The sequence below is a fragment of the Carassius auratus genome, chromosome 2 (assembly GCF_003368295.1).
Source record: "Carassius auratus strain Wakin chromosome 2, ASM336829v1, whole genome shotgun sequence".
Classification (NCBI taxonomy): Eukaryota; Metazoa; Chordata; class Actinopteri; order Cypriniformes; family Cyprinidae; genus Carassius; species Carassius auratus.
Window position 1 is genome coordinate 19,932,518 of NC_039244.1, and position 27,590 is coordinate 19,960,107.

Here is a 27,590-nt window from a genome sequence, read left to right on the forward strand (position 1 = left end):
ACCAATAATAAATAATAATGCATTTATTAATTTGTTAAAAATTTTTTAGTGCACTGTAATTTGTTTTTAAGGATACATTTGACAATGTGATTTATACTGTGCCTTCTATGTGCACTGTTAATAACATATTAATATTGCAGATATGTATGTATACTTACGATCTATCAGATGTTTATTTCACATTTGATGGGATTAGTCAAAGTACGTTAAGATGCTGTATTATGTTTAAATATGCAAATGAACATCTCTAGGACACAAACCTGAACACTGGAAAAAGCAAGGTTTAAAACTATTATTGTACATATCAGAGGTTTTTACAAAGGGCTTCTGAATAAGAAAATGCTTTCAACATTTAGAAAAAAAACCACCATGTTTTTAGGAATAACATTTTATATAAATCAGATGAATGTTATATGAACAAACACTTCTTAGGAATAAACCTGAAAAAATTTGGTGTACGTACGCAAATACCGTAGAGATTTCTGGGTCAGTGCAGGGGAAAAAATATTTTGAGAAAATGAATGTATTGTACTTGATATACAAATTAATTCACTTAATTATCCATAAATATTTTTTTTCTTTAGACATCATGTTAAAATGTGAGTTTTAAATATACATTTGTCTTTTGATATACTGTTATTTGATCTCTCAATCATCACTGCATTGCATTGCGTTGCATGTTTTGCCCAATAAAACCACAATAAAAACTACAAACGAAACTATCTTTGATCATAAAACTACACATTAGAAAAACATCTTAATAAGACATATTATTCAGTTTTATAGAATGAAAATCTAAATGTCATCACCCCTACCACCAATAGTAACAATGATAAAATCAAATTCAAATATGATGGTCCTACTTAAGTTTATTCAAATGTATTTATTTTATTTTACCTGGTGGACCTAGACTTCCTTTCTCTCCTTTGGGGCCAGAAGTACCTGCAGGACCTGTAGGTCCTTTACCCAGGGGGTCCCTGTGCACCAACTACATACAACAGCACACTACAAAATTCTATAAAATATTCACCATGTTTTAGAAATGTCCATTTCTATTAACTCAGGTTTGCTTATTTCATTCAAAAACCAAAGCCTGATTACTGTTTACTGTTAGCCGTCAGAATTAGAGCATTTTACTAATTGATAAAGCATTTGTGACTGGTGTAGTCTGGTGTTACATTTTGTTCTTTTATTCTTTACAACTATAGTGTGAGTCTAAAATGACATGAACAGCCTTATGTTCCCACTTATGTTCTCACTAACGAACCAGTTTATAGGGTAAGCATTATTTGTGTAAACATTATAAACATACATAATGTCAGATTTGCACTGAAATAAGAAAGACACTCTTTGATTCATGACAAATAGACATAAGAAACTGTTTATTAAGTTGAAACAAAAAGTATAGCAATTATTATTTGTATTTTTTCTATGCACTGCAGAATAATTTTTTGAAGGACATGCTTTGAGCGGGTGAGGATTTAAACTTTGTGTTCTATGTGGACTGTTTATAGTATATTAGTATTGCAGATCTGTATGATTATAATGTCATACATTCTATTTGATGTCTATTTCACACATAATAGGGCGTATATCACCACAACCGCCATCATCCCAAAGGCCAGTGTCCTCTATAACACCACAGTCTTGTAGTCCCTTATAGTCATCAGGCTGACCAGGACCCCAGTTGGTAAATGTCAATTGTTTCCCCTCAGTGTCCACAAACTGTCCCTCTGTTTTTCTGTCTGTGACTCCAATATATGGCTTCTTACTACCTAAACCACTGGATACTACTAATTTCAATAACGCTTGGTTTTCTGCAGAAGTTCTTGGCGAAACCATTGTTCCACCAAAGTCCTTGCAGAATTTTAATCCTTGATCAAAATTCCCCACAACACCATCAGTGATGTAGTATTTCTGTCCCACTTTCCTGAAGTGGCAGACACTTGAAACTTTCTCAAACGTGGCAATCTTGGCTTTGAGTTGCTGGATCTCAGATTTCAGGGATTCAAGAACACTTTCACTTCCAGGAGACCCTAAATATAGAACGATTACTTTGCATAGCTTGTATAATACACATCCAAACTTTTTCATGCACAACCTTAGTCTCTTAAGTCTCCAGATTTGCACGTTAGAATTTTAAACCTTAATAACTTTTAATGTTTAATACCTTGTGGGCCTGAAGGTCCCCTTTCCCCCTTTTCTCCAGCTGTCCCAGGTGGTCCCGCTTTACCTGGTGGTCCCTGAACACTCACTCCTGTAAGGTAGGGCCAAAATTGAAAATAGGAGTGAAATTATCATTAACTCAGACTTCCGCACTTCACTCATCCTTTATACTCTCTCTTACAAACCGACCTGACTCTCCCTTTTCTCCTTTGGGTCCAATTGCTCCATCTTTACCATCTCTCCCATCTCTTCCAGGCAGACCGTTGTGTCCAGGAGTGCCAGGAACTCCTCCATATGCAGGACAGTTCAGGTTCTGTGGTTCAGCTCCATCCAACAGCTGCAGTGCAAACTGAAGGAGCAGAAGAGCCCAGAGGAACGGCTTTAACAGTAACAGCGCCATCTGTTGATGCCAAAAGGAAAAACGTCAGAGAAATTTTCCACAATCTGTAAACGACATCTAGTCACTGGAACTAATAAATCAGCATACATTCTCAGTTACTTAATCACAGTACGACATTGAAATGTTATGTTTAAATATGCAAATGGTGCATTAAAAGCACTTATTTGCATACATTGAATAAAGTCAGATTCAGATTTCTGAATATCTGATTCAGTCAGATCTCTGAATATCTGTTTTATCACCACATAAATCAGAAACAACTGTCATAAGCATATTTAAGTAATAAATAAGGTGAATGTTAAATGAACAGACCTCCGTAAAAAACCTTGAGAATATTCATAGGAAGGAAACTATAAAGTTTGGTGCATGTAAATGCTACTGAAGTGGAGATTTCTGTCTCAGTGCAGGGTGAAAAAGGGCATTAAAATAAATACTGTAAATGTAATTCAACTACTCTGACATTAAATGGAAGAGCAAACTTGACCAATGCATAATAAAACAATGCTTATGCAATCTCTTGCCTTAAACTTGTAAAAATCTAAAGCAAAATCTCCAAGCAGTTTGAACAGTATTTTTGTTTTCAATTAAAAATGTTTAAAAAAAATCATAAGTTGGCCTGCTCATTCATCCTTGATAGATAATGGTAAACAAATGGCTTGCTTTCTTTGAAGAAGGCTTATACCTGAGGCTTGGTTTGAGCCCCGAGTTAGAATCATATGATGTGGAGGAAGAATGATGAGGAGCTAGAAGAATTGTTGCTGGGATGGTGCAATGATGATTGACAGGAGTGAATGATTAAGAATGAAGCCCTTCATTCCTAACAGACTTTTTATCTACTATCTATTTCATTCATTTATTATATTTCATATTGTATAGATTTTTCTGAAAGTGAGAAACATTATTCTATAGTTAATTGTGTGGCAGGACAAATAAGTTACAAAATATTGTAAATGAACATCAGTGAACCACAGTATAGTCTCTTGGAGTTGCTGAATAGCTGCATTATTCCAACTTTCCTATGGGTCTGACCTGATATATTTTCCTAGGAGTGACCTGAACAGTTTCCTCCCTAAGTTAAACATCCATTAAACTCAACTTAATTAGTTTAGTAAGAATAGTGGAAAGTGTTTGTAATGCTCCAGAAGGATGTGACTTAAAATTGAGAAAATAGGAAATACCTACTTATGCTGCAGTCTTTCAGCTTAAGTAGGTATTTCCCGTTTTCTCCATTTGTAGTTCCATACAACATTTTTCATTAGCAAAAAAAGAGTTTGAGACAAAGTTATGCAGATAAGTTTGTAATTCTCGATTGCAATTAACTTGTATAATTATGAAATGCACAATAACGTGTATTGATATATTGAAACGTGATTATTACGCTTTCTCATGTGGTCCTTAAAACACACTAAATAGTATTGTGTGTAATTGCCATACATTTCATGTCTCTTTACAAGCCACTTTTGTGGTTCACTGTTCATATTTTCTTTCTTTCAAATATTCACTGTAATTATTATCAGCTTTTCAAAAAACATTCAAATTCTTACCAGTTTTAATGGAGGAGTCCAAGTGATGCAATGTCTGTTGCCCAACAAGTCCACAAGACTGAAATCACACAACTGACTTAAGAGAGGAGGGTCTTCTTGCTTGTTGTTTTGAATTTCCTTTTCTGAGATAGAGCTCTTTCAGATATGCTTCCCACACAACATACACATGTGCAATGGGCTTTGCAGGCTTTAGAATGCTTCATGCCTGAAGACGCCTCCTCCATGGTGTCAGTCATCTCTCCTGTCTCCTCCTTCTCGACCTGAGATCAATCAAATCTGACTGACAGCTCTTAATGGATGCAGAATTTGGATATTTTTCAACTTTTGCCATGGGTTTATTTTCCCAAGTGGGTTAAAAGTTAAAATTCTCTATTCTTTCTACTTATTTTATTTTTATTTATTATAAATAATGACCTTCTAACACAAACAGTATCTATTATTTTTCTCTTCTATTGACTAAATAATATTTATTCTATTGAATAAATAAAAATAAAATAAGTAGAAAGAATAGAGAATTTTAACTTTTAACCCACTTGGGAAAATAAACCCATGGCAAAAGTTGAAAAATATCCAAATTCTGCATCCATTAAGAGCTGTCAGTCAGATTTGATTGATCTCAGGTCGAGAAGGAGGAGACAGGAGAGATGACTGATTTTTGTTTAAAAATAAAACACTAGAATTCCCTATTCTTTTTCTTTTTATTTATTATAAAAACAGAAAAAAACAAGCAAACACACACACACACATACACACACACACACACACACACACACACACACACACACACACAAAACCCTTGCTGGGCGAAATATAGATATCTCTCTATCCATAAGTTGGTCACTGGGCTTAAAAAAACTACTTGAGTCACAAGTTGTTCCAGCTTTTCTTTAAAATACATATTATTTACAGTCCCTTTTTAATAACGTTAAACGTGAAGAGAGCATTTTCTTGCTCTAAGCCTGAGACGCATCCCTACATGCGTCTATATTCGGTTTGTTACGGTAGTGACGTACGCGTGACATGACAGGTGAGGAAGCTAATAACAGTGGAACATGACATATGAGGAAGTAGTCAGTAGCTCACCGGTCAACTTTGTTATACACTACTACCCGGTTACAAAGCATTAAAGGTGAGTTATTTTCTTTATTTTGTTTACAGGCGCCGATCAGGGTCTCGAGCACACACGGATAAACGCCAGAAATGCGCCGTTAATTTGAACCAAGTTATAGCAAAGTGTGTTTGTGCATAATATTTCTTTTAGAAGCAGTCGATTTGCTTCATTTACTATTTCTAACTGAAGATCGGTAGAAATATGAAATAAGTAGACCAATGCTTTTCTAGCCAGTCGTAATTTAAAGATAGTAGACTACATAATATTATTCTTAGAAGCTGTCATTACTTTTTTATATGATTTTTGTCCGTCTTGTGTCTGTGTTTGTAACTTGTGTCCGTTTTGTTTAATCTGGAGCAAGATAATTGTTCATATTATTTTAGATCAATGTTAAGTGAGAATGTTGAACACGCGTGCAATATTTACAGAAGCTGTCAATAAGAGTTATAGCCACATTTTAGTTTTCCAAAATGAAGACAATGGGTGCGGGAGTGGGTTGTGGTTGGTTGGTGCAAGTAGCGCCCGTAGTAGCAATGACATTAAATTTAAAAACTCATAATATTTAGCCTAATTTCCGTACCTAAAATACATATTTTACGCTGTTATGCATATTGATAAAAAAAAAGAAAAAAAAGCTTTTTAGCTTCCTACCAGTGGCCCTACTTCACAAAACGTAACAATTAGGATAATCAAAGGATAAAAATGAATGTCCTAATAATGAATCAGGAAGACTTTATTACAAAAAACAATCTACATTCCCAACTCAATTTTCTAGTGACTGGTCACCTCTACATTTTTTTTATTTTTTACAGTGTTGTTTATGGCTCAGTCAGTATTTTACTCCCATATATGAAGAACAGGGAATACAATGGTATAGTGGATTGCAAATAAGGTCAGTAGTAGATATACAACCCTACCCTATTAGGCTAATAATATTTCTAAATATTATATATAAAGGCAAAAGCGATTTAAATATTACGCATATTGATAGCAGCTTCCTGATGTGTGAAAATTATATCTAATATTAGAATGTTTGCGGGAGCTTGCAGGACTGGACACAAATATCTTGTGAACGGGCGATAATTACTCGCACAGGGCTCCAATACAAAAATTCACTCAATGACGGACGCATTTTTTTTAGGTAAAAAAAAAAAAAAAAAAAAAAAGAGGAAAATGTCCTGGAAAAAGATGACGTATGGTCACCTATACGTAGATCCTGAGCAAGATGAACTGGTCGTTGTGAATTTGGCGTCTATGAGTCAGACACCACTGAAGGAACCGTGCACTGCAAGTAATAATCCAAATATAGTGCATGTGTTTATAGGCCTATACAACAGTGTTGCTTGGCGACTTTCAAGTCAATAGTCTCTGCAGTGTCAGAAAGACAAGATTGTCTACTTGTGTGTATGTTCTGTTTGTGCACATTTATGACCAATCCCGTAATAAAGAAGTTGTAAATCTAAAAATGGTGATAAGGGGTGTGTGTGTGTGTGTTTATTTATTTATTTATTTTTTTTTTTGAGAAATGAGGAGTGCTGAAGATCTGTCTTGAATGTATGTGGCAATATGGAACAGACACTGCGAAGGCAAAGATTGTTCTTCATTGATTATCAACTTAGTTGTTGGAATTTGGCCCTCACTCATTGTCACTAGCCGCATTCCAATTGACAGTAAGTGCCCTGAAAGTGAACTTTACAACACATTCCAAAATCTAAAGAACGATTCATATCCAATAAGAAGGCAGTGTACGTGTTTAGTTCGAAGAACACCATTAATGAAGGCACATCACTTTGCAGGCAATGGAGAGGGAAATGTACTGGTAACACCAGTATGTAAAGAAGTTGGTATTCAATAAACGAGGCGAAAAGGAGTGGAGGCAGCTTATTTGATTTTCAGGGAGTGTCTACAATACATTGGTTGTTTGCATAAGACACACCCATGCTTTCCAGTGCTAGTTATTCTTCAGTTCTGTACTTTAGACAGAAAATCTCACAGGATTGACAGTTTGTTGTTGAATGTTGACATTATTATTATTATTATTATCATCATCACACATGTATTACACGTTAGATATTTAGTTTTTCGGATGCTGCTAGCTACATTTACATTTATTCATTTAGCTGACGCTTTTATCCAAAGCGACTTACAATTGTTATATATGTCAGAGGTCACACGCCTCTGGAGCAACTAGTGGTTAAGTGTCTTGCTCAGGGACACATTGGTGTCTAACAGTGGATTCGAACCCGGGTCTCCCACACCAAAGCCATGTGTCTTATCCACTGCGCCAACACCACCCCATAGCTACTAACAGGGCCTGATTAAAATATCAAATAATTTACAATTTGTCTGCCAGGTTTGGCATAGAGTTGTGGTATAGCACAGTTACTCAAGACTATATACAGAAACATAAAACTCAGCAGAGCTTGTATATGATCTTGTGAAACTTATAAAAAGGTAAAACGGGAAGAAAGGTGTTTCTCTTAGAGAAGTGTGTGTTTGTGTGTGTAATATATCTTTAAACAATATATGTACATTGTTTTGCTTTCTTATGGTTTCAAGTGTAGTAAATGATAATGTCATAGTTTTGATAAAATAAAGAGAAAAGCAAATTTCCCATTATGTTAAGGGAACATTATTGAAGTCATATCTGATTTAGGACAAGTTGTGCATATTTGTTTCTCCGTTTCAAGAATCAGTTTAGCACTGTACTTTTAGCGTTTGCAGTGTCTCTGGACAAAAACACAGATTCCTGTTCTGTGTTTCTCCTTTCTTCAGCCAAGCAGTCATGAAGACTCCGGCTTCCCTTCAGACCGATCTGAAGGTGAATACAGATGCCAGACTACAGCGACTCCATAGAAGCCCAAGGCTGGAAAACCGCTTTCTGTCTCAAGCGCCCACAGCTTTGAGCCACCATCTATGCACATCTCCATCCTGGGCCAAGCAGACCTCAACCTCTTCATCATGTCCAGCACTCCAGCCAACTAGCCTGTCCTCCACCATGGCCACTTCATCTCTTCTATCATCCACAATGATGAGCTCACTATCCTCTCCCTCCTCTCTGCTGAGCACCAAGAATACCCTCCTAATGGAGCCTTCACTTCATCCTCCAGTCTCATGCACTCTAAGCTCCTCCTACTCCCATAATCCTTTACTCTCTTCCTCCAAAATATCAACTCCCAGTACCGCTCCACCTATCTGCTCCTATCCGCCACCTTCAATGGAGACAAAATCGGGCTTAAATGAAAAGAGAGAAGTGGAAGACATGCTTTTCTCATCTAAAGTGCTTCAGAGATCTAGTGAGGAGCCTAGACAGGTATAAAGTGACTTCCTCTACTGCTTTGTAAAACTGTATGTAAATGAATATAGCATAATTTCCTCCCACATTTTTTTTATTATTTTATTCACTGCCACACATTCGTATTAGTATTTATTAAATAAAGAATCACACATTAAACTTACAGGATTTATTTTATGGGTGATTCAGCTTTTGTGCCATGCATCTTTTACCACCGAAAACCAAATGTATACTTCCAACGCTGCACAGAAAGCACAGTATGATTAGGACAACTTGATATAGCATTTAATTTAAAGCTTTGTTTCTGCAAAAACATATAGATACAGAACTACAAATGTAGTTAATTATATTTACTCTGTACATCTTAACAGGATGCTAGACATGAAAGCTTGGAGGAGGATGACCAGGTGCTGTCCTCTGAGATGCCTGCTTTGAATATTGATTTGGATGGAGAGGGGGAGCAGATCGTAGCTCCTCATGAGGAGTTTGGGCTGCTTGAAGCTAGCGAGGATGAGCATCTTGTTGAATTGAGGGACCAGAAGGTGAGTCAAGTGACCGCAGTTCTGGGGTTTGTGTGAATATAAATAATAGGCAATTTGCTAGCCCTTATTTATTTTTAGCTTTATATGTATTCTTTGGTGATTTTGTATATTTAGACAGATGGCACAAATATATCATGCTATTTATTACAGTGATGGCGAAGCTGAATTTTTCAACCATAAAAACATTACACCAGTCTTTAGTCACATGATACTTCAGAAACCATTGTTGTTGTTTTACACACATATACAGTGGGTAGAGAAAATATTTTATTTTATCCAACTGTATTTACTCAGTGCAACTTATAACATCCAAGTTAAAAAGGTATAAGAACAAAAAGTCAGAAAAAAAGATTTCCTGGAGCATTTAAGTCCTTGGTAGGGCAACTGAATCAAACAATCAATGATGGGTGGCAAGGGACTGTCTAAAGATCTTTGGAAGAAAGTTGTGGACAGTCACAAGATTAAAGCAAAAGGTGGTTCAACAAAATACTGACAAGGTGGTGATACTTTTTTTCTGACATGTTGTAGTTATCCAATTGGATGTTATAAGAGTAAATACAAAAAAAAAAAATACTGTGTCCATCTTCATTTCAGGCTGCAGAGCAACAAAATGTGATTATATTTCAAAGGGGGGTGATTATTTTCTAAACCCACTGTATATAGAATTATTCCTACCCCAGAAAATAATTTGACAGATGTCTGATTGTGTAATCTGTTAAAATGTGTTTTGTTTGCGCTTCAGAACAATCTGCTGAATATGGTGTGCTCCTCCCTGGTTAATAAGAGCTGTACCCCAGGCGAGAAGGACTGGGATAAGAAGACAAGTGTGTGGGCCATTATTACGGTTCTGGCCACAGAGATTACCACAGAAGACCCTGAGTTTCTCCTAAAGGTCGGTGTTTTGTATGTGTGTCTGTTAGTGTGTGTGGGTTATGTTGTCAGCTGGTAATGTGGTTTTGCATATTTGATTTGTTTTAGGTTGCTGTCTATACTAGGCAGGAACTAAACATTCGTATCACAGCCAACTTCCTGCTGGCACTGGCTGCCCATCTGCCTGGTTCAAAGGCACACTTCAGAAGATATTTTTGTGCTGCTGTACAGCTGCCATCTGATTGGCTGGAGGTCACAAGAATCTATAGCATGGTAAGTGTTAATACTAAATATCTTACTGCCCTTAAAAATGTATCTCCTTTATTCCTACCATATTTATTCTGGGTTTAGCATGGCAGATCTTCAAATAGGGATTTTATTTAGCTCTTACTGTATTATTCTTGTTTTTAATGCTTTTAAATTGTTTTTGTGCAGTGTTTCAGTAAATCTTTACCCTCCTGTCTGAAAAAAGCCCTAGCTGATAAATTTAAGCAGTTCACTGAATATCAGCTGGCCAAATACAATACACGGAAGCATCGCTGCAAGCACAACAAGAAGTGTAAGAAAGGAAAGGTAATATGTCAAAAACACTTAGTAAATAATATAATAATCAAAACATATACAGTGGGCTCCATAAGTCTGGGACTACTGAACATTCCTCTTTATAATTTTTTTTTAATATATACTTTTAAAATTCTTAATGTTTATTTCAAGAGATTTTGAATCCCGTATTTTTAGTGTTGCACATCCTACCAACTACTATTGAACTACTATAATGAACAATATTTCAAAATTTTTCTTTTGTCTTTCCACATCACTTTTAAAATGCTTTTTTCGATCTCTCTTCTTTCAGGAAATCTCTGCTGCGCAGTGGAAAAAGTGGGGTGACCTTGTCAGAGTTGATGACACCTTGCTCAAAAAATATGTGAGCTTCGCTGTGTTTCGTTAGATCTGTTTGAGATTACATAGCATTGCAAACTACTATTGTACATCATGTGCTCTGAACAGCTTATGATCCCTTTCTGCATGTTATGATACAGTTGGAGAGCCAGAATCGGACTGCAAAGGATAAAAAACAGAGTGAATTCAGCCTCAAGAAAATGATAAAGCGCCTTCACATCAAAGAACCTGCAGAATATGTCATGGCCATTCTGGGAAAGAAGTTAGACCTACAAACGGGCATATGCATTTTAGTAAAAAATGTAACCTCCAGTCATGAGTGAGTATGTTTGTTATCTGTCTTTGCATGCAGATACCCGAGTGATCTGAAGGCCTTCACTCGCAGTGGTCTTAGAGGGGTTTGGGAGAGAGAGAGAGCTGGAAAGATGATGAAGCTTAAGCAGCCTGACACATGGGAATGCAAACTGAGTCAGGAGGGAAACAAAGCTGCCACCTGGGAGAAACTCATCGGTGTGAATGAGGGAACTGCACTGGGTCCAAAATTGGCTTAATTCTTGAACATCTACTCATCTACTTGTATGTTTTTTGTGTGATTGCAGATGGACAGTCTCTTCCTTTTATGGCAATGCTGAGGAACCTGAGGAACATGATCTCTGTGGGCCTCAGTGAGAATCATCATACCAAGATCCTCAACAGACTGACCTCGAAGGTGAGTGTCTCTAAATTCAGTCTTTTGCATTCTGAAACTTATGTAACATGATCAAGTAATTTATCGGTTTACTGTGTTTAATTTTACAGAATGCTGTAATCAAGAGCAGGCAGTTTCCTTTCCGTTTTCTGTCTGCTTATAAAGTCATTTTGGAGCTCAGTAAATTTGGTAAGTTTATGTATGTTATATGGTACCTGGATCAACATGTTTGTCAACCAATCAGATTTTAGGATTAGGTTTTCATACTGATGTTGGGGCTTTAACATCAGTTTCAAGTTATAATTTCCCTTAATTTTAGAGGTCAGTAACAGTTAGGACTATGTTTGAATAAGATACTGATCCAGACACTTGTCCTGCTTTGCTAAATCATATATACATGTAAAATCTTACAGAAGATTTCTATTTTTGATCAAATAAAAGTTTTTTTATGTTCAATTTAAAAAATCCTACAGACCCCAAACTTTGGCAACAGTAGTGTACAATTACTTTAGTCCCTATGAAAGACACTTTTATGGTATTTTTAAGATTTTTAGGGTTTGATTTACTAAACTTTGGATCTCATTGGATGTTGATGAATCCATATTAATCTAAATGAAATGGCACATTCCCACTGCATCTTTGATTGACATGTGCCTGAGGAAGCTTTAGTGATATGTGCTTCCCCTTTCAGCTGGTGGCCCTGCGGTCAAGGTGCCAAGCTCCAGGGAGATCCTGCAAGGGGTCCTGAAGAAATTGCCTAAGAGCAAACGATTCCGAAAATGCAACTGGGAAACAACACCACGCAAGAGACTGAGGGTTACAATGAGTGTCCCCTTCGTCTACCGCATATTCAATGCCAAACGCAATCTTCTGAAAAAAGCGAAGTATGTATTGCTACATTTTTTTTTTTTACAAATATTAAAGAAAATCTTTACATAGTATGATCATTTTAGATTAAAATTTATTAATAGAATTTTTGTTTTTTAGTTCAATTTACCCCTGCATTGACATGTTGATTTTTTTTTTGGGTAATGTAATTTGTTAGTCAGAAGCTGTACACTCAGGAGCTTCTGAACAAGTATTGCTGTGCTTTGGAGAAAGCTGTGCAGATCTCCTGCAAATACAACATCCCGCCTCTCCCTGGACGCACTCTTGTGATCTGCAATTCTAATTTTTCTGAGGATCGGGACTGGAGTGGTGCTAATGATGTCTGCTTGCCCCCTGAAAGCCACGAAGATACTGATGAGAATAAATTCTCAGCATCGGTCAGATATCTTATTTCTTCAGTTATTAGCACAGTATAGTTGTACTTTCATGTGTTTCTCAAAGTGACTGTGGATTTATGTTTTTGTTAGATATTGTATAAGTGATTACATTCAATTTGTTATGAAATTAGACTCTTAGTATAAATGAAACCTGTGGACTATATGTACTGCAGGTACAGGAAGCTGCAATGCTTTTATGCATGATGATCAACTACTGTAGCGAAGATTCCCAAGTCATGCTGCTTGAATATGACAGCTTCCAGGAGTTCAAGATGAAGTCTGATGTGCTTTTGGATAATGTGAGACAAGCAATGAAGCAAGTGAAGGTGAGAATTTCCCTTTTGTTGTGAATATACTCTTATAAATCATATATAAATCCTTCTTTCAATTTTTTTTTCTATAAAAAAATACATTTACATTTAAAATAAAGCCCTTTAGATACAAATAAAACAATAAAAAAAATGTATAATAAAACACTATGAAATAAAATCAGTCATTTTAAATGCTACACGTAAATTTAGGTACCACAACATTGTAATGTACATTAGAAAAAAGGAACAGTCTTATTAAAATATTAGTGTTTTAATCTAAATGCAAAAAGGAATGTTTTATCCTCTCTTTTTCTGTCCCTCTTTCTCTCAGGATTTGAATGACTATGATGTACAGTCTGAATGCATATCTTTCACAACATTCTTCGCTAAGCTAATTGAAGAGAAGACAAAGGTGTGAGCCCCTTTTGCATTTATACTTGTCCCAGGATACGTTCAACTATTTTGCACATGACATGTCTGTTAAAACGTCTCCCCCCACAGCTGGATCGTATAGTTGTGTATGATAGTTACTACCCCAACAGAAATTTAATGACGGCTATCAATAACTATCGGCAAGATGTCAACCCTGATGCTGTTGTGATATTTGTGGTTCTCGGAAACACGTATGTTTTGTAAAACTTGTTTCTTCAATTGCCAACATTGAAACTTCATGTCTTTCCATTAAAAGGCCTGCTGCTTTGACAAGAAATCTGACCAAAATATTTTGTTTATTTTGAACAGGTCTCCAACGGATCTTTTGAAATACAAACTGAACTCCAACACTATAGAGCTTAGAGGGTTTAGCGAGCAGATCCTGAAGTAAGATATTTAGCTGAATCTTTAGCTGTTCTACTCAATATACATACTTTCTTGTTAAATACTTTGAGATGCTTTTTATTGTAAAAAAAAAAACATGCAGTTGTCAGTAAGAGCTAGTGTAGAATCTACCAAGTGCTCACAATATGCATTACCATTCAGAACGCTAGGGTTGGTATAATTTAAAATTAAAAAATTAAATTAAATTAAATTTATGCATTTAGCAGACGCTTTTATCCAAAGCGACTTACAGTGCATTCAGGCTATCAATTTTAAATATAATGTGTTCCCGGTGAATCGAACCCCCAACATTGCACTTGATAACACAGTGCTCTACCAATTGAGCTACAGGAATACTTAATTAAAAAAAAAATTTAATTTCTTCCTCTGATGTCAAAGCTGAATTTTCAGTCTTCAGTGTCACATGATCATTCGGAATTCAATCTAATATGCTGACGTGGTGCTCAAGAAACATTTATTATTATTATTATTATTATTATTATTATTATTATTATTATTATTATTATTATTATTATAATCAATGTTGAGAACATGCATACTTTACCTCAATCACATTTCCATCAACTTGGTGCTTCCTTGTTGCATAAAAATTGATCTTTGAATATCTAAAACGTGTCCAAACAACCTTTAAACACCGCAATAATAATATGCTTTTAAGTTCCTAAAGATTACCATTTTAAATATATATATATATATATATATATATATATATATATATATATATATATTTTTTTTTATGTTAAACTTCAGCGGAGAAAGCAGTGTTAGAATTGGTATGTTTAAATAAATTCATATGAACAGTCTAATTCAGATAAATGTTTTAAACTGACATGGAATTTTTGCTGTTGGTAACTTACAGTATTTATTGTTATATTAGTGCATTCAATACTGTACATCCTTATATCTGTTTGTAAAAAAACAACGTATTTTACTTCTTACTACTTTACTGTTGAATCTATTTTAATAATGATTTAATTTAGATTTGTTCTATGATCGTAGGTTTGTCTCAGAGAGAGGCTCCTCAAGGATGCTGCAGCATGTGGAGCACATGGACAGAATCTATAACATCCCACCACCACAGGGGCGCAAAACTGAACCTGAGAGAGCGGCTGATGTCATCTCACTGCCGGCAACACCAAAGTTCAGGTATAACCATAAAAAATCCAAAAAGTCACTAGTCTTAAAATGTTCGTCAATCTCTTAACGTTGGGTGGCTGTGGTCCAGCATTTAATCCAATAAAGACCAGACAAGTGATTAGTATATTGGAAATTAAATACAAAAAAATAAACTTGTTCTCATCAATTCTCTTTCCTTACTCTTCATAGATGGAAGAGTGTCCGAGTGTTCATCTCTTCTACGTTCAGAGACATGCATGCGGAGAGGGATGTTCTTGTTCGTAGTGTGTTTCCTGAGCTCAGGAGGCGAGCTGCGCCACACTATCTCTACCTGCAGGAAGTGGAGCTGCGCTGGGGCGTAACCGAGGAGGAGTCTAACCGTGCTGTGGAGCTCTGTCTGTCTGAAGTCTGTCGAAGCCAGCTGCTGCTTGGAATTCTGGGGGAGAGATATGGCTTAGTGCCGCCCCGCCCCACCCTACCTGAGCTTCCTCAATACAGCTGGGTAAATACATTTATTTGTCTGATAGATGCTTTTATCAAAAATGTGATACAGGTGACTATTATTAATCACGTATGGTCTTGCTGCTGTTTAATTTTTAATGAGTTAATGTTGACCATAAAAAAAATTGCAAGCTAAAAAGGGAGGCAAAATAAAAAGTACAATACTTTTCAGAAGCTGGTGGCTAGAAATTATTATTATTTTTATTTTTTTAAAGACATTTAATAATTTAACTGATCTAAATTGACAGTAAAGATTATTTATAACCCATAACTGCTTTTTAAAAACTTTTACACAACAAACATTCTTGAAATATTAAGCAAGGACAACTTTCAACATTTTCAACGTTTCCAAAATTGAGAAAAAGTGTTTCTTGATACAGGATATTTAATGTGCTAAAGTTACATGAATTGTTTTCATGCTTCACTCTGCCAGATGAGCTCTGCGCCTGATGGGTTATCCATCACTGAAATGGAGATTCGACAGTTTCAAGCTCTGCATCCAGACACTGCCCAGAGCCGCATGTTCTTCTACTTCAGATCTCCTCATCTGGCCAGGTATACATTTATTTATTTGTCTGCTGATTGGGTTCATTTTGTAGTTGACAGACGGGAGCCTAAAAATGAAATCATGGAAAACAGTTTCCGCTGCAAGCTAATGTTTCTTAAATTCTGTGATTTACAGGAGATACAGTATGTCATATAATCTACATTTTGTGTGTTTGTGTGTTCAGTTCAGTGCCAGTGGCGTGGAGGACAGACTTTGCGGCAGAATCCAAAGACGCTGAAGCTAAAATGAACAGCCTGAAATCATGGATCTGGAACAGCAACTTCAAAGTGACAGAAAAGTGAGTTCAGTACATTTATTTTGCCAGCACAGTGAGTATTTGTGTTTATTTTTGCACTGCTTTATATTCTCTTAGCTATCCCTGTGAATGGGGTGGGGTGGTGGATGGAAAGCCCTATCTGAAATGCCTAGAGGACTTTGGGAGGGCAGCGCTGGAGAATATCTGGGAAGCCGTTCAGCAGCTCTTTGTGGAGGTCAGATTATGGTCAAAACGCATGAAATGACCGTTTTCTTATGTTTCACGTTTTTGGGGCCACTCAGTAATAATTTGAAACACCAATTTAAAGATAAATCAGTTAAAACAAGAATAAGGATGATGTGGATAAATAGATTTAAGTCTGACAGCGTCTTCATCTGGTCCAGGATTCTGGCCCAACTGGAGAATCATTTACCATTACCAATCATTTACAATTACCAATCACTTTATAATCGCATAATCTATTCATTCTTTTTTTTTTTTTTATCAAACTTTATAAAAAAATAAAAAAATAAATAAAAGTAATGTGGATTTTAAAATTTTGATTCATATCAATGAAATCAAAATAAACATTGTTTGGACATTTGATAACTTGTTTGATGAAACTTTTTGTCGAAATAATACCCCTATACACACCTGTCTTTTTTTATTTATTTATTAATTAGTGGAGTTAACTCCTCACCAATATTTCTGTTATTGTTTTGTAGGAGACGAATGAAGACGTGGCTTCAGAGATTGAGGAACAAGAAGTGCATCAGGATGCCCAACAGCGACAGTTTCATGGCAGGGCAAAGCTTATTTCAATGGCAACAGAAAAAGTTCAAGAATGTCAGCAAAAAGGAGGAATTCTGCTGGTTGAGGGAAATCCTGGAGAGGGCAAAACTGTGTTCATGGTAACCGTACATTGCTTAAAAAAAACATCGTTCTTCATGTATTATTGCCAGTGTTTGATCAGTTAGGAAAAGAACACTATCTCTCTCTGTATCTTCTGTTTTATTAAGGCTGCCCTGGCTCAGGCACTCAAAACCTCTGTCAAGAACAAGAAAGCCCCTCTTTGTGATGTCATATCCTACTCCACTGATGCTAGCCAGTCAGCTTGCTGTGTTGAGCATCTTCTTCGCTGTCTAGTTCAGTGGCTGAGGAAAAGAAAAGACGATGTGGAGCTGCCTCCAAACACATCTTATAAGTAAGGAAGGATCTGATGTAACATGCATTTTCCTTTCATCAGACACATTTCATAATTATTCTCTTGTTGTCCTACAGAGATTTGTTGTCCGAATTCCACTTGAACTTGAATGACCTGAACATAAAGAAGCCACTGGCATTACTTGTTGATGGGGCGGACCGTGTCCATGATGGTCGAGGTCAAAGACTGTCAGAATGGATCCCACATCACATCCCTAAAGTAAAATAGAAATGAACACGCACACTTACTGTAAATAAGTGGAGTTAATATGATTGAACCTTCTCATCGACCAGTCAATTTGATCTTTGTCCTCTCAGGGTGTCTGTCTGGTTGTGAGTGTTACTTCAGAATCATCCCTACAAAACACTATTAGCAAAAGGAAAGGTACTGTGTCATTTCCACTGGGGCAGTTATCTTTACCTGACAAGAAGGAGATTGTGCAGAAACAGCTTGTTGAGTTTGGAAAGAAACTGAGTGACTCTGCTTTCAATAACCAGGTGAATTTCCCTTTTGCTGTTGAGGAAAAATATAAATATAAAAAAATATATTATATAAAAACCCTCTCTTTTAATATTTTGTGAATGTATTGTTGTGTTTGCCCTGTAGCTTCAGACGCTGCTGATGAAGAAAGGCTCTGTGAGTCCACTCTACCTCCGTTTGGCTTGTGAGGAGCTCCGGAATTATGCCTCCTTTGAGAAGGTAAATTTTTAAAGAATGCACTTTTGAAAAATGTATTGATCCACACAATGTTATTTTGCAAAAGAAGTGTGAAGTTAAACACAATATTGATGATGAAAATTGTGGTTTAGATGAAGGACAGCCTCCAGTCTCTTCCTCAGTCCTTTGGTGAGCTGGTGCAGCACAGTCTGCTGAGGCTGCAGAATGAATATTGCAGAGCAGGACTTGGATGGGCATTAGCTACTCTTGCCATCAGCTCCACTGGTACAAGACATAGTATTTATTGCTCTGCAAGAAATAATTGAATTTGATGCTTTATTATAATGTTTTGTTAATTATTTTATTGTTAATTAATTTATTCTTTTATTTGGCATATATATATATATATATATATATATATATATATATATAAATAATAATAATAATAATAATAATAAATTTAATAATAAAAAAATAACAATAATGTGTTGAATATATTAAGAAATCTGCCCACAAAATTCAAAAGCTTTTTAAATTATATATTTCTTTTTTTTGTTACATTTGTTTCTTTCACAGGGCTGCGGGAGAGTTCTCTTTACACTATACTGAACATGTGCAATGATTTAAACTCCAGAGGTGGACAGGTGACGTGGCAGGAAGTGCTCCATATAGCAAGGCATCCAGAGAGCCGTGTTCCCATGGCAATATTCTCTCAGCTGGCACGAACTTTGCACAGGTACAGCTCGAAATATGGTGGAATGTACAGATATAAGAAGTCACTTCTGCTTTAGACAAGAAATGTATTTTTTTTTCTGTTCTTCTTATGCAGCCTGATTGGACCGTCCCATGGTCAGGGTTCAGATGACCTCCTGATTCTAACCCATCCAGAGGTGAGGTCAGCCTTTGAACATCTGTACCTGTCTACTGAAGAGAGTAGAACAAGAAGTCATCTGATAATTGCAGGTAAAATAAGATGCATGTAAATCTTGATGCATTTTATGTGTTTTATTTGGGGTACAGGAAGTTTTTTTGTTGTTGTTGTTGCAGCAAGCATGCATTAAATGTAAACTTTTATATTGTTACAAAAAATATTATTTGAAATAACTACTGTTCTTTTTCAAGCTTTCTGTTTATGAAAGAATCCTGTTTCTTGGGCACCAAATTGGCATAATAGAATAATTTCTGAAGAATCAGTTGACATTGAATATTATTTCGAATGAATTTTACATTACATTTTAGCTATATAAAATAGAAAAGTTATTTTAAATCATTACATTATTTCACAATATTTTTACTGTATTTTTTTATCAAATAAATGCAGCCTTGGTGAGAATTAGAGACTTCTTCCAAAAAAAAATCTTACCAACCCCAAACATTTGAAAATTTGAAAGCATGTTTTTTTTGTATATGTTTGTTAAAAAAAATGTTTTGTTTTTTTTCAGCTCACCTTTGGGTGCAGTCAAATCCTCAGGGCAAGGATACATTTCTTCACTCTGATGCTGATATTTTGTATCAACTCCCTGCCCACCTGGTTAGTGTCTTCCTACTCTCTTCTTTGATTTTTCAGCTTTAGTGACCACTGTGAGGTTACAAAACTCATAAGAGATGTGTATTCTCTCTCTTTGCTCAGATGGGCAGTAATCAGTGGGAGCCTTTGTGTTTTCTGCTGTCCAGTTACTACTTCCTCTATGCTAATGTGCGGCAAGGACTTCTTCACCAACTTCTGGAGACCTACATTTTGTTTGGTAAGACAAGCTTCTGATTTTTTTTTTCACAGGTTATAATATTTAATGTTTTTTCCTTTTATCCATTTAGCCCAAAAACATGAGACCCATCAACTGCAATCCAAAAGATCAACAGGTATTTCACTTTTCTATAATGTATGTTTATAAAAAACAAACTACTTAAAAGTACTCAAAATATATTTAATATATGAGTGGAAATGTGTACTAAAATTACAAATAAACCTATAGCAAATGCATTTGTGTTTTCAGATAAAATGAAGGATTTTGAAGACTGTCTGAGTTTTCTGAAGCGCCACAGCCTTCTTTTCTCCCAGTGGCCTGCTCTCTTTGTGCAAACAGCTCTTAATGAATCTTGTGACAGCTCTGCCCACTTGTGGGCGGAAAGCATGACAAGAAATGGAGGAGTGCATGCTGTAAAATGGCTGAACTGCACAGATGCAGCACATAAAAAAGCCAGGTACTAATTTTGGTCCTTATCAATAGCATATTATTCTCATATTCCTGTTAAATGTTTAATTTAGATTTTGTTTTAGATTTAATTGAATAATATAGTTTCAGACTTCTTGGACTTCATCTTGTGCAAAGGTTGTTTATCTACAGTTTGTTTTAATATTGTTTTCCCACTCAGTGAGCTGGTTTCTACCTTTCACTCGGAGCCGAGTTGTGTAGAGGTGAGTCCTGATGGAAAACTTGTTGCAGTGGGGACCGGAGAGGGAAGACTTCACTTCTTACATACAGAGACTGGACAGGTAACAGTTCTAAACCAAGATAAACATTAATTTTGCTATGCCTTTCAGAATTGAGATACTTCAGTGGACATTGCATTTGGTTTTTTTAAATGTATTTCTTGCAAACAGGAAGTGAAGTCATTGATGAGCAGTGGTGATGGCATTTCCGGATGCGTCTTCCTTGGGGATGAGCTTGTGGCAACAACCTCATTTGATGGGCAGGTGGAGGTGTGGGATGTTGCGAATGGTTGCAGGTTAATTTATTATTATTATTATTAATTTTTTTGACACAAATGCGCAATTTACTTTAAAAAAAAAAAATAATAATAAAAAATGACTAAACTGTGAAAAATACTTTGTCACTTTAAGAACTGCCCACATGAATGCCCACTCCAACAAGATTACAGGATGTGATGTCAGTCCAGACAAAAAACTCTTTGCTACTGTCTCACTAGACTTAACCTTGAAGGTAAAAGCAAGAAAACAAATCATTTTAAATCTAAACTACTTGTGGTGGTGGTGTGCTGTTTTGAAGTGTTTCTCATTTATGTGGCCGTGCTCAGGTGTGGTCAGCACAGAAGAGCAAAGAGGTGGCCTCTCTCGTGAATCCCTCCCCCCTGAACTGTGTGAACTTTGACCTTGAGAGTCAGCTTGTGGCAGTGGGCTGCTGGGATGGAGCTGTTCGTTTGTGGAACTGGCTTGAGCAGAAAAACGTTATGGTGAGGAATGACTCCAAAACCACATCATTGTACCTTTTATATACTAAAACATAAGTTCCCTCCCAACTCTCTCTTCTGTTTAGACTCTGTTAGGTCATCAGAGTTCAGTGCGGAGTCTGTCTTTCTCTCCGTGCTCCTCTATGTTGTGCTCAGGCTGTGTGTCAGGAGAAGTGCGGCTCTGGTCCGTGACAGGAGCTGCTTGTGTGGGCAGTTATCATGCTCACCGTGGCTCCACGCAGTCACTAAACTTCCTGCAGGGAGGAAACCTCTTGCTGAGTGCTGGACATGACAGTGTGGTGAGGAATGACCTGACACTCTTCATTTTCAGCTGCTCTGCCATGCATCCTAAAACATCCTTAACATCCTTTTTTTTTTGGTCTAGGTTCATGTATGGTCTGGTGGTCTTGGGAAAACCGTTGCTGTTCTGGGAGAAGAAAAGGTACTTTCATGGTCATACATTAGAATTGCTATTTATTTGAGTATTTTTACTGCTTATACTATTAAACCAACTATAGCACACTTTAAACTGCAAAGTCCGACCTCATTGTTTTTCATTTTTGCAGAACCGAAGCTTAAGCTTTTTTGAAACATCAACACATTGCTTTGCCACCTTGCAAGGACTGATATTTCTTTCAGAAAGTCAAAATAATTTTAGCTCCTTTAAGGACGATGCTAATTAATAATGATTATTTGCAGATACCATCATTCCAACAGCAAAAGCGCAGCAGACGTGGAAATGAAGATGAAGCTAATGCTCTGTGTGTGGCTGCAGCCAGTGGATACGCTGCTGTGGGTTACCATGGAAATGGTATCAAAATGTTCAATTTGAAATCAGGTATGTACACATTTACATCCAACATGCCATCAAGATATACTCAGGGCTCACATTTTCAGAAGCAGGATTCATGTGTAAATGCTTTGTGCTTTAGGAGAGAAGGTTTGGTCCAGTGAGGACCTCCGGGTCTCCATGCTCTGCCTCATGTGGATGGAGGCCAAAGGAACAGAGCTGCTGCTGTCGGGGGGCATGGACCACAAGATCAGGGTCTGGGAAAGGCAAGGAGAAAATCCGGAAAACCTTGTATTGATAGGATCTTTTGGTGTGCAGAAGGGACCTATTCTCTCCCTGGCTCAAAACTCCACCTATGTGGCTTCTGCATCTGGTAAGTGTACACAAAATATCCACATTGAATATTTATTTTTGCCTACAGTTTTCAACCAAGTTAACATTAAGATTAACTTTGCCATCTTGCCATCATCTAAAGGCCAAGGTATTTTTTATTTTTTGCACAAAACTGTGTCTGTGCAACTTTTAAAGTGAGCATGCATGGCCAAGTTCAACACATGCAATATTCTGGGACACTCCTTATAACAAAGATGATGTCACATGGACTGTGCACTGACAGTCGTGGAATGAAGACAGTTAAAGTATACTTTGGACTAAACACTCACTTGAAGTTAATCTTTAAAAACAGTAATTGAAAAATCTAAAATTAAATCCTTAGTGAATATCTATTTACTTTTTTTTATTGAAAATGTCCTTTTGTTTTAGATGACTTCACTATAGCTCTGTGGTTGAAGAACACGTTGACTTCTAAGCCCTGGATTGACCCTAAAGTGATGTGTATTCTGAGAGGTCACAATGGAGGGGTCACATGCCTTGACTTCAGTCCTGATGGGAAAGAGTTGCTGTCAGGAGGGAAAGATCAGGTACTTGCTCCCCTCACCATATATTACTGGAAGAAAATACACAACTCCTGTCACACTCAAATTCATCACAATCTCATCTCATCCAACAGGCTTTGATGATATGGAAGGTAAACGCTTCTCCTCCAGTTCTTTCGCAAACAATTTCCAATTGCCACGGAGACTGGATTACGGGATGTGCTTGGACATCATCTTCTGTGGTGAGAAAGCCATTTACCAACTGCTCTTTAGTTCATTTCGAGAATCACCTAACTCGGTGTCTTTAACCGTATACAAAATTTCTCTCACACCTCAGCTTAGCTGCTCTGCTGACTGTAAGCTGCGGATGTGGGATATCCAGACAGGATGTTTGCTGAGAGAAATCCTCTCTACTTCATCTTTGAACACAATGTGCTGTTGGGTAAGACAGTTCCATGTTGCAAAGACATAAAAGTGGAAGCTGTTTATATGTATTTACCTTTTATTGTCTTTAGGAGGATCATGTAATGGCGGGATCTACAGATGGAATGCTGATGGTTTGGAAGTGGGAATCAGGGATGGAAATCACCAGGATTCAGGCACACAAGTCACGCCTCCATCACTGCACTGTCGTCACTCAGCCAGGTTCAGTGATTTATACACGCATGTACACACAAATAGCTGCCTGATATCTACATATAGAATTGTATCTCGCTTACACAGAAAACGAAATTCTTAGCAAAACTAATTTTGTTGGTGCACAGATCTGGAAAAAAATGTAAAACCGGAAGACTTACTGGTAGCTTCAGCATCAGAGGATGGAACTGTTAAATTCTGGCATCCATTGCAGGTAACAAACTCAATGCTTTGCATTAATAGTTTAATGTTTAATTACATGCTTAAAAATAAAAATGGATTGACAATCAGATATTTTAAATAATCTTCAGAGGTTAATTCTTGGGATACATAATATATTGATTCTATACTGGTCATTAGTTGTTATTTATGGAAGCTTGTTTTAGGTAATTGCGACTTTGTCTAATAATTTGGACTTTTTCTTTTTTCTTTTCAGTCAAAAGTCTTACTTTTTTAATTTTTACACTTTTCTTTTTTTTTTTATTGGGAAAAAGTCTGAATTGTGAGAGAGTCATGTTTAATAATAATAATTGTATAACCCTGCTAAATGGAATCTTTAGCAAATTTTAATAGGAATATCCATTTTCATACTGTACATTATAATGTTGTGATGCCTAAGTTAATTTCTAAAATTTAAAAGCGTTTTAGTTTTAGACTATAGAATAGAATTTTAATATCTGTCATTTGTTGTTATTGGCCATAAAATGAAAACAATTTCTAATTTATTCAAAACAATTATGTTTTTATAGGTACAGCATCACAATACTCTGCATGGTCACAGTGCAGAAATCCAAGCTTTAGTGTGCAAAGAGTCCGGACTGCCGGAGTTTCTCACGGTCTCAGCTGATCGCTCCCTCAGGTCATGGAGCGTCACCACAGCAATGGGTAAGACAAAATTGTCAAAAATGCAGAATCTAAATTGATGCAAAAATCACTTTTTTTTGTGTGTGTGAAATTACAGCAGCGCATTCAAATATAGCATTTGATTGGGATTTTTTTCTATATAAATTCATCCACAGAAACTCCTCGCTGCCAGAAGGGCAGTGTCACATCTGTGTTCTTCCTGGGTACTGATGAACTCGTGGTGTGTGGTTATGACACAGGCAGATTAGAGATATGGCATCAGAATTCAATGGTTTACTGGAAAAAGGTAATCATGGGGTGGGAACTGATATTGTTGTTCAGTTAGTAAATATACAGTGTGTGTGCTTTATACCCACTTCCAGTTGGAAACGTCAGAGTGAATGACTCTGTGTGTGTGTTGTTTGAAGGTCAGTGATAGCAGCTTACTTTCAGTCACTGGGATGCCGAACAATGAGCTGGCGGTGGGTTCCAGCGACTGCTCTGTATGTATCTGGAAGCTGGACTGGGACTCCAAGAAGTGCATTGTGGGGTAATGACTTTTAACCCTTTTCACTTCCATACTTAAGTTCTGCAAACTTGCTGTCAAAATATATATTATTATTTAATAAATAAACATAGTAATACTATTGTTTTTTTTCATAATATAATTTATATATTATAATATATTCTTAAAAAATCCTAAATTTAATATTACAATTTATTTATAATTAATTTACATTGTTAAATGTAATCTTTAATCTCAAAAAATATATTTTTTTAATACTGTCATAATGTTCTAAATTTACTGTACATTCCACTCAAAATCAAAAGGATTTCATTTTTTGTGTGTGCGTTTTTAAATTTAAAAAAATAGTATAGGTTTTTATTATCTGCCAATTATTGGTTATTTTCTTTTGTTCCAGGCTTGATGAGGTGTCGTCATACAAAGTAGAGAGTCCTGTGAGCTTTTTGTTCTACTGTGGCATTCTGTTTGGAGTATATATGGATGGAAAAATCATTGATGTGGTCTCTACTAAAGACTCGACCAGAGAAGTTTATGCGTAAATAATTTTTGTTTTTAATTTTTATACATGTAAAATCTGTCCTGTGCTCCTCTGTTAAGATTTTTTCCAAGGAAGGTGGCACAGTACACAGTAAATAATAACATTCCTTCACTGTGTAATAAAAAGTGAATGTACAGTATGTGTGTTTTATTGTAGCTGGGCTAATGAGGTACGTCCTCTCGGCATGATGGAGAATGATAGCAAGAGCTTTTGGGTGTGGGGACAGAAAAAGGGCATACTGTACCTTGGCCTCCTTGTAAGTTAAAAATCTGTCATTTATTGTGTGATATTGAAATTGACAGTGAAAACTAATAATTTGAAATGATCTGATTTTCAGTTGTCTCTGAATACGAGTGACTCTCCCTTCATAAACTTTTGTGAAGATGCAGTGGGTAAGAGGGTAGAGGACTTGGAGATGGAGGAAAATCATGAGGATATGGAAGAGGAGCAGCAGCAGCAACAAGAGGAGCAGCAGGAAGAGAAGGAGGAAGAGCAGCAGCAGCAAGAGGAGCAGCAGGAAGAGGAGGAGGAAGAGCAGCAGCAGCAGGAAGAGCAGCAGCAACAGGAGAAGGACGAGGAGCAGCAGCAACCAGAGAAGGAGGAAGAGCAGCAGCAGAAGTTGTTGAGAGAGGAACGCCGGAGGGAGAGGCAAACTGCAATCCAGAGAGCGGAGCAGATCAGCACCTGGATCACAGCTGCAGCAGTGCTAAACGGTACGTCTGTTTTAATGTACTGATCAGGATTTGTGTGGGTGTTACACACAACAACAAACACAGATTGTGTTGAGAAAAAAGCTTAGAAAATGTAATGCATATTTTCCAATTCCAAGATGCAATTTAAATACTCCTTTTTGTAATGCAACTTTTGACATTTGATGGTTTTATTTTAAATGCATTAAAGCTGATGCATATAGAATTAGAAAAATGTGATAAATTATAGAAAAATTATAATAATTCTGATTTTATCGAAGAAAAAAAAAAAGCACGGAATTGATTTTTTTTTATATAGAGCTCAGCATCATCAGAATAGGTAATATTATGCCTTTTTTGCAAATCAGCAGATTTTTTTTTTTTTTCAAGATGCAGGGCTGTGTAATTTATATTCCTACAATATATGTAGTTGTGTCACAGTCATGTTTTTTTTCTTTTTTTTCTACAGACTTTTTTGTATGCGGTGATTGTAAAGGGAACATGTGGTTCAACCAGCCTCCTAATCTGTCCACCTGGTCTCAAAGAAAACCGGCAAGTATTCTTATATTCTCTTACAGACATAATTATAATATATCAATGATGCAGTCATGCATTGCTGATAAACTGTGTGTCTGACTGGTCTGTAGGCACACACAGACAAAGTGAGCGTACTGCGGCTTACCGAGAGCCTCATCATCTCAGCATCTTATGACAGAACCGTCAAACTGTGGGACAGAAACACTAAGAAACAGGTATTTTAATTCATGCTTTTATGCACCAGGGTTTATTCCATTTCTTTTCTGTTTTTCACTCATTTTCTATATCTCACAGGTGGGCATGTTTGTGTGTGGAGGCCCTGTCAAGGTGCTAGAAGTCGACCCATGTGACCCCAAGAAATTTGTTTGCGGCGATACGCAGGGTCAGCTGTACTTCCTGTCTTGGAAAGGTTGATTTTCTAAACAGCAGTCAAAGGACACAGTCAAATTCATTGTGTTTCATTGTTTTTTTCCATCAGTTGTAATGTTCTGTTCTACACATTTTCTTTTTATTCTACATGCATGAAGCATTTTGCAACAATTATGCCTTAAAGCAGTGATATGAACAATAATTGATTTTATTATATAAATTTGGCAACCACTTGATTATATATACAGGTGCATTAAGTTAATAGATTTTTTTTTAAATTGATAATTTATGCATGAAAGGTTTTTTTGGGGGGTGAATAAACAGTCAGCAAGTACACATGTGCTGTGATTTTCTCCATTGTCAAAAATCTATTGTGCAGGGTATAAAT

At 36.5% G+C, this 27,590-nt stretch overlaps 2 protein-coding genes across 3 annotated transcripts; one reads left to right on the plus strand and one right to left on the minus strand.

Annotated features, from left to right (window-relative positions):
- Positions 1–1,354: 1,354 nt before the first annotated feature.
- Positions 1,355–4,293, minus strand: LOC113119732 (pulmonary surfactant-associated protein D). Its single transcript, XM_026289363.1, has 4 exons — positions 4,111–4,293; positions 2,356–2,566; positions 2,171–2,257; positions 1,355–2,036 (listed from the first exon to the last, which is right to left on the minus strand). The coding sequence occupies exons 2-4, from the start codon at positions 2,564–2,566 to the stop codon at positions 1,558–1,560; spliced, it is 777 nt and encodes a 258-aa protein (XP_026145148.1). The 5' UTR covers positions 4,111–4,293; the 3' UTR covers positions 1,355–1,557.
- Positions 4,294–5,142: 849 nt separating this feature from the next.
- tep1 (telomerase-associated protein 1) lies at positions 5,143–27,538 on the plus strand. 2 transcript variants are annotated; one of them, XM_026289384.1, is made up of 56 exons: positions 5,143–5,239; positions 7,997–8,534; positions 8,888–9,058; positions 9,801–9,950; positions 10,037–10,201; positions 10,364–10,501; positions 10,782–10,853; positions 10,969–11,090; positions 11,181–11,338; positions 11,428–11,537; positions 11,627–11,705; positions 12,208–12,400; positions 12,562–12,781; positions 12,955–13,107; positions 13,424–13,504; positions 13,594–13,715; positions 13,834–13,911; positions 14,929–15,075; positions 15,256–15,547; positions 15,980–16,101; positions 16,278–16,391; positions 16,467–16,584; positions 17,075–17,260; positions 17,369–17,553; positions 17,631–17,772; positions 17,871–18,050; positions 18,160–18,252; positions 18,363–18,495; positions 18,787–18,946; positions 19,040–19,173; positions 19,653–19,741; positions 19,841–19,955; positions 20,026–20,070; positions 20,205–20,412; positions 20,584–20,704; positions 20,813–20,937; positions 21,053–21,152; positions 21,247–21,402; positions 21,486–21,698; positions 21,785–21,841; positions 22,099–22,237; positions 22,332–22,562; positions 22,952–23,109; positions 23,199–23,306; positions 23,402–23,506; positions 23,580–23,709; positions 23,829–23,914; positions 24,450–24,585; positions 24,720–24,850; positions 24,972–25,093; positions 25,467–25,604; positions 25,764–25,863; positions 25,945–26,320; positions 26,766–26,848; positions 26,944–27,048; positions 27,128–27,247. In XM_026289384.1, the coding sequence occupies exons 2-56, from the start codon at positions 8,007–8,009 to the stop codon at positions 27,245–27,247; spliced, it is 8,043 nt and encodes a 2,680-aa protein (XP_026145169.1). In that variant the 5' UTR covers positions 5,143–5,239; positions 7,997–8,006. The 2 variants fall into 2 exon arrangements, with proteins under 2 accessions (XP_026145169.1, XP_026145160.1); XM_026289375.1 differs by lacking the exon at positions 5,143–5,239 and having other exon boundaries at positions 8,007–8,534; positions 27,128–27,538.
- The last annotated feature ends 52 nt before the right edge of the window (positions 27,539–27,590 follow it).

Excerpts from the sequence above, each read along its gene's own strand:
- tep1 (XM_026289384.1), top strand. The coding sequence starts at position 8,007 with ATGAAGACTCCGGCTTCCCTTCAGACCGATCTGAAGGTGAATACAGAT. Across the intron at positions 13,505-13,593 it reads TAATTGAAGAGAAGACAAAG|CTGGATCGTATAGTTGTGTA; the intron begins GTGTGAGCCCCT and ends CTCCCCCCACAG. Across the intron at positions 22,238-22,331 it reads AATGTTCAATTTGAAATCAG|GAGAGAAGGTTTGGTCCAGT; the intron begins GTATGTACACAT and ends TTTGTGCTTTAG.
- LOC113119732 (XM_026289363.1), bottom strand. The coding sequence starts at position 2,566 with ATGGCGCTGTTACTGTTAAAGCCGTTCCTCTGGGCTCTTCTGCTCCTT. Across the intron at positions 2,258-2,355 it reads AGGAGAAAAGGGAGAGTCAG|GAGTGAGTGTTCAGGGACCA; the intron begins GTCGGTTTGTAA and ends CCTACCTTACAG. Across the intron at positions 2,037-2,170 it reads GGGACCTTCAGGCCCACAAG|GGTCTCCTGGAAGTGAAAGT; the intron begins GTATTAAACATT and ends TTCTATATTTAG.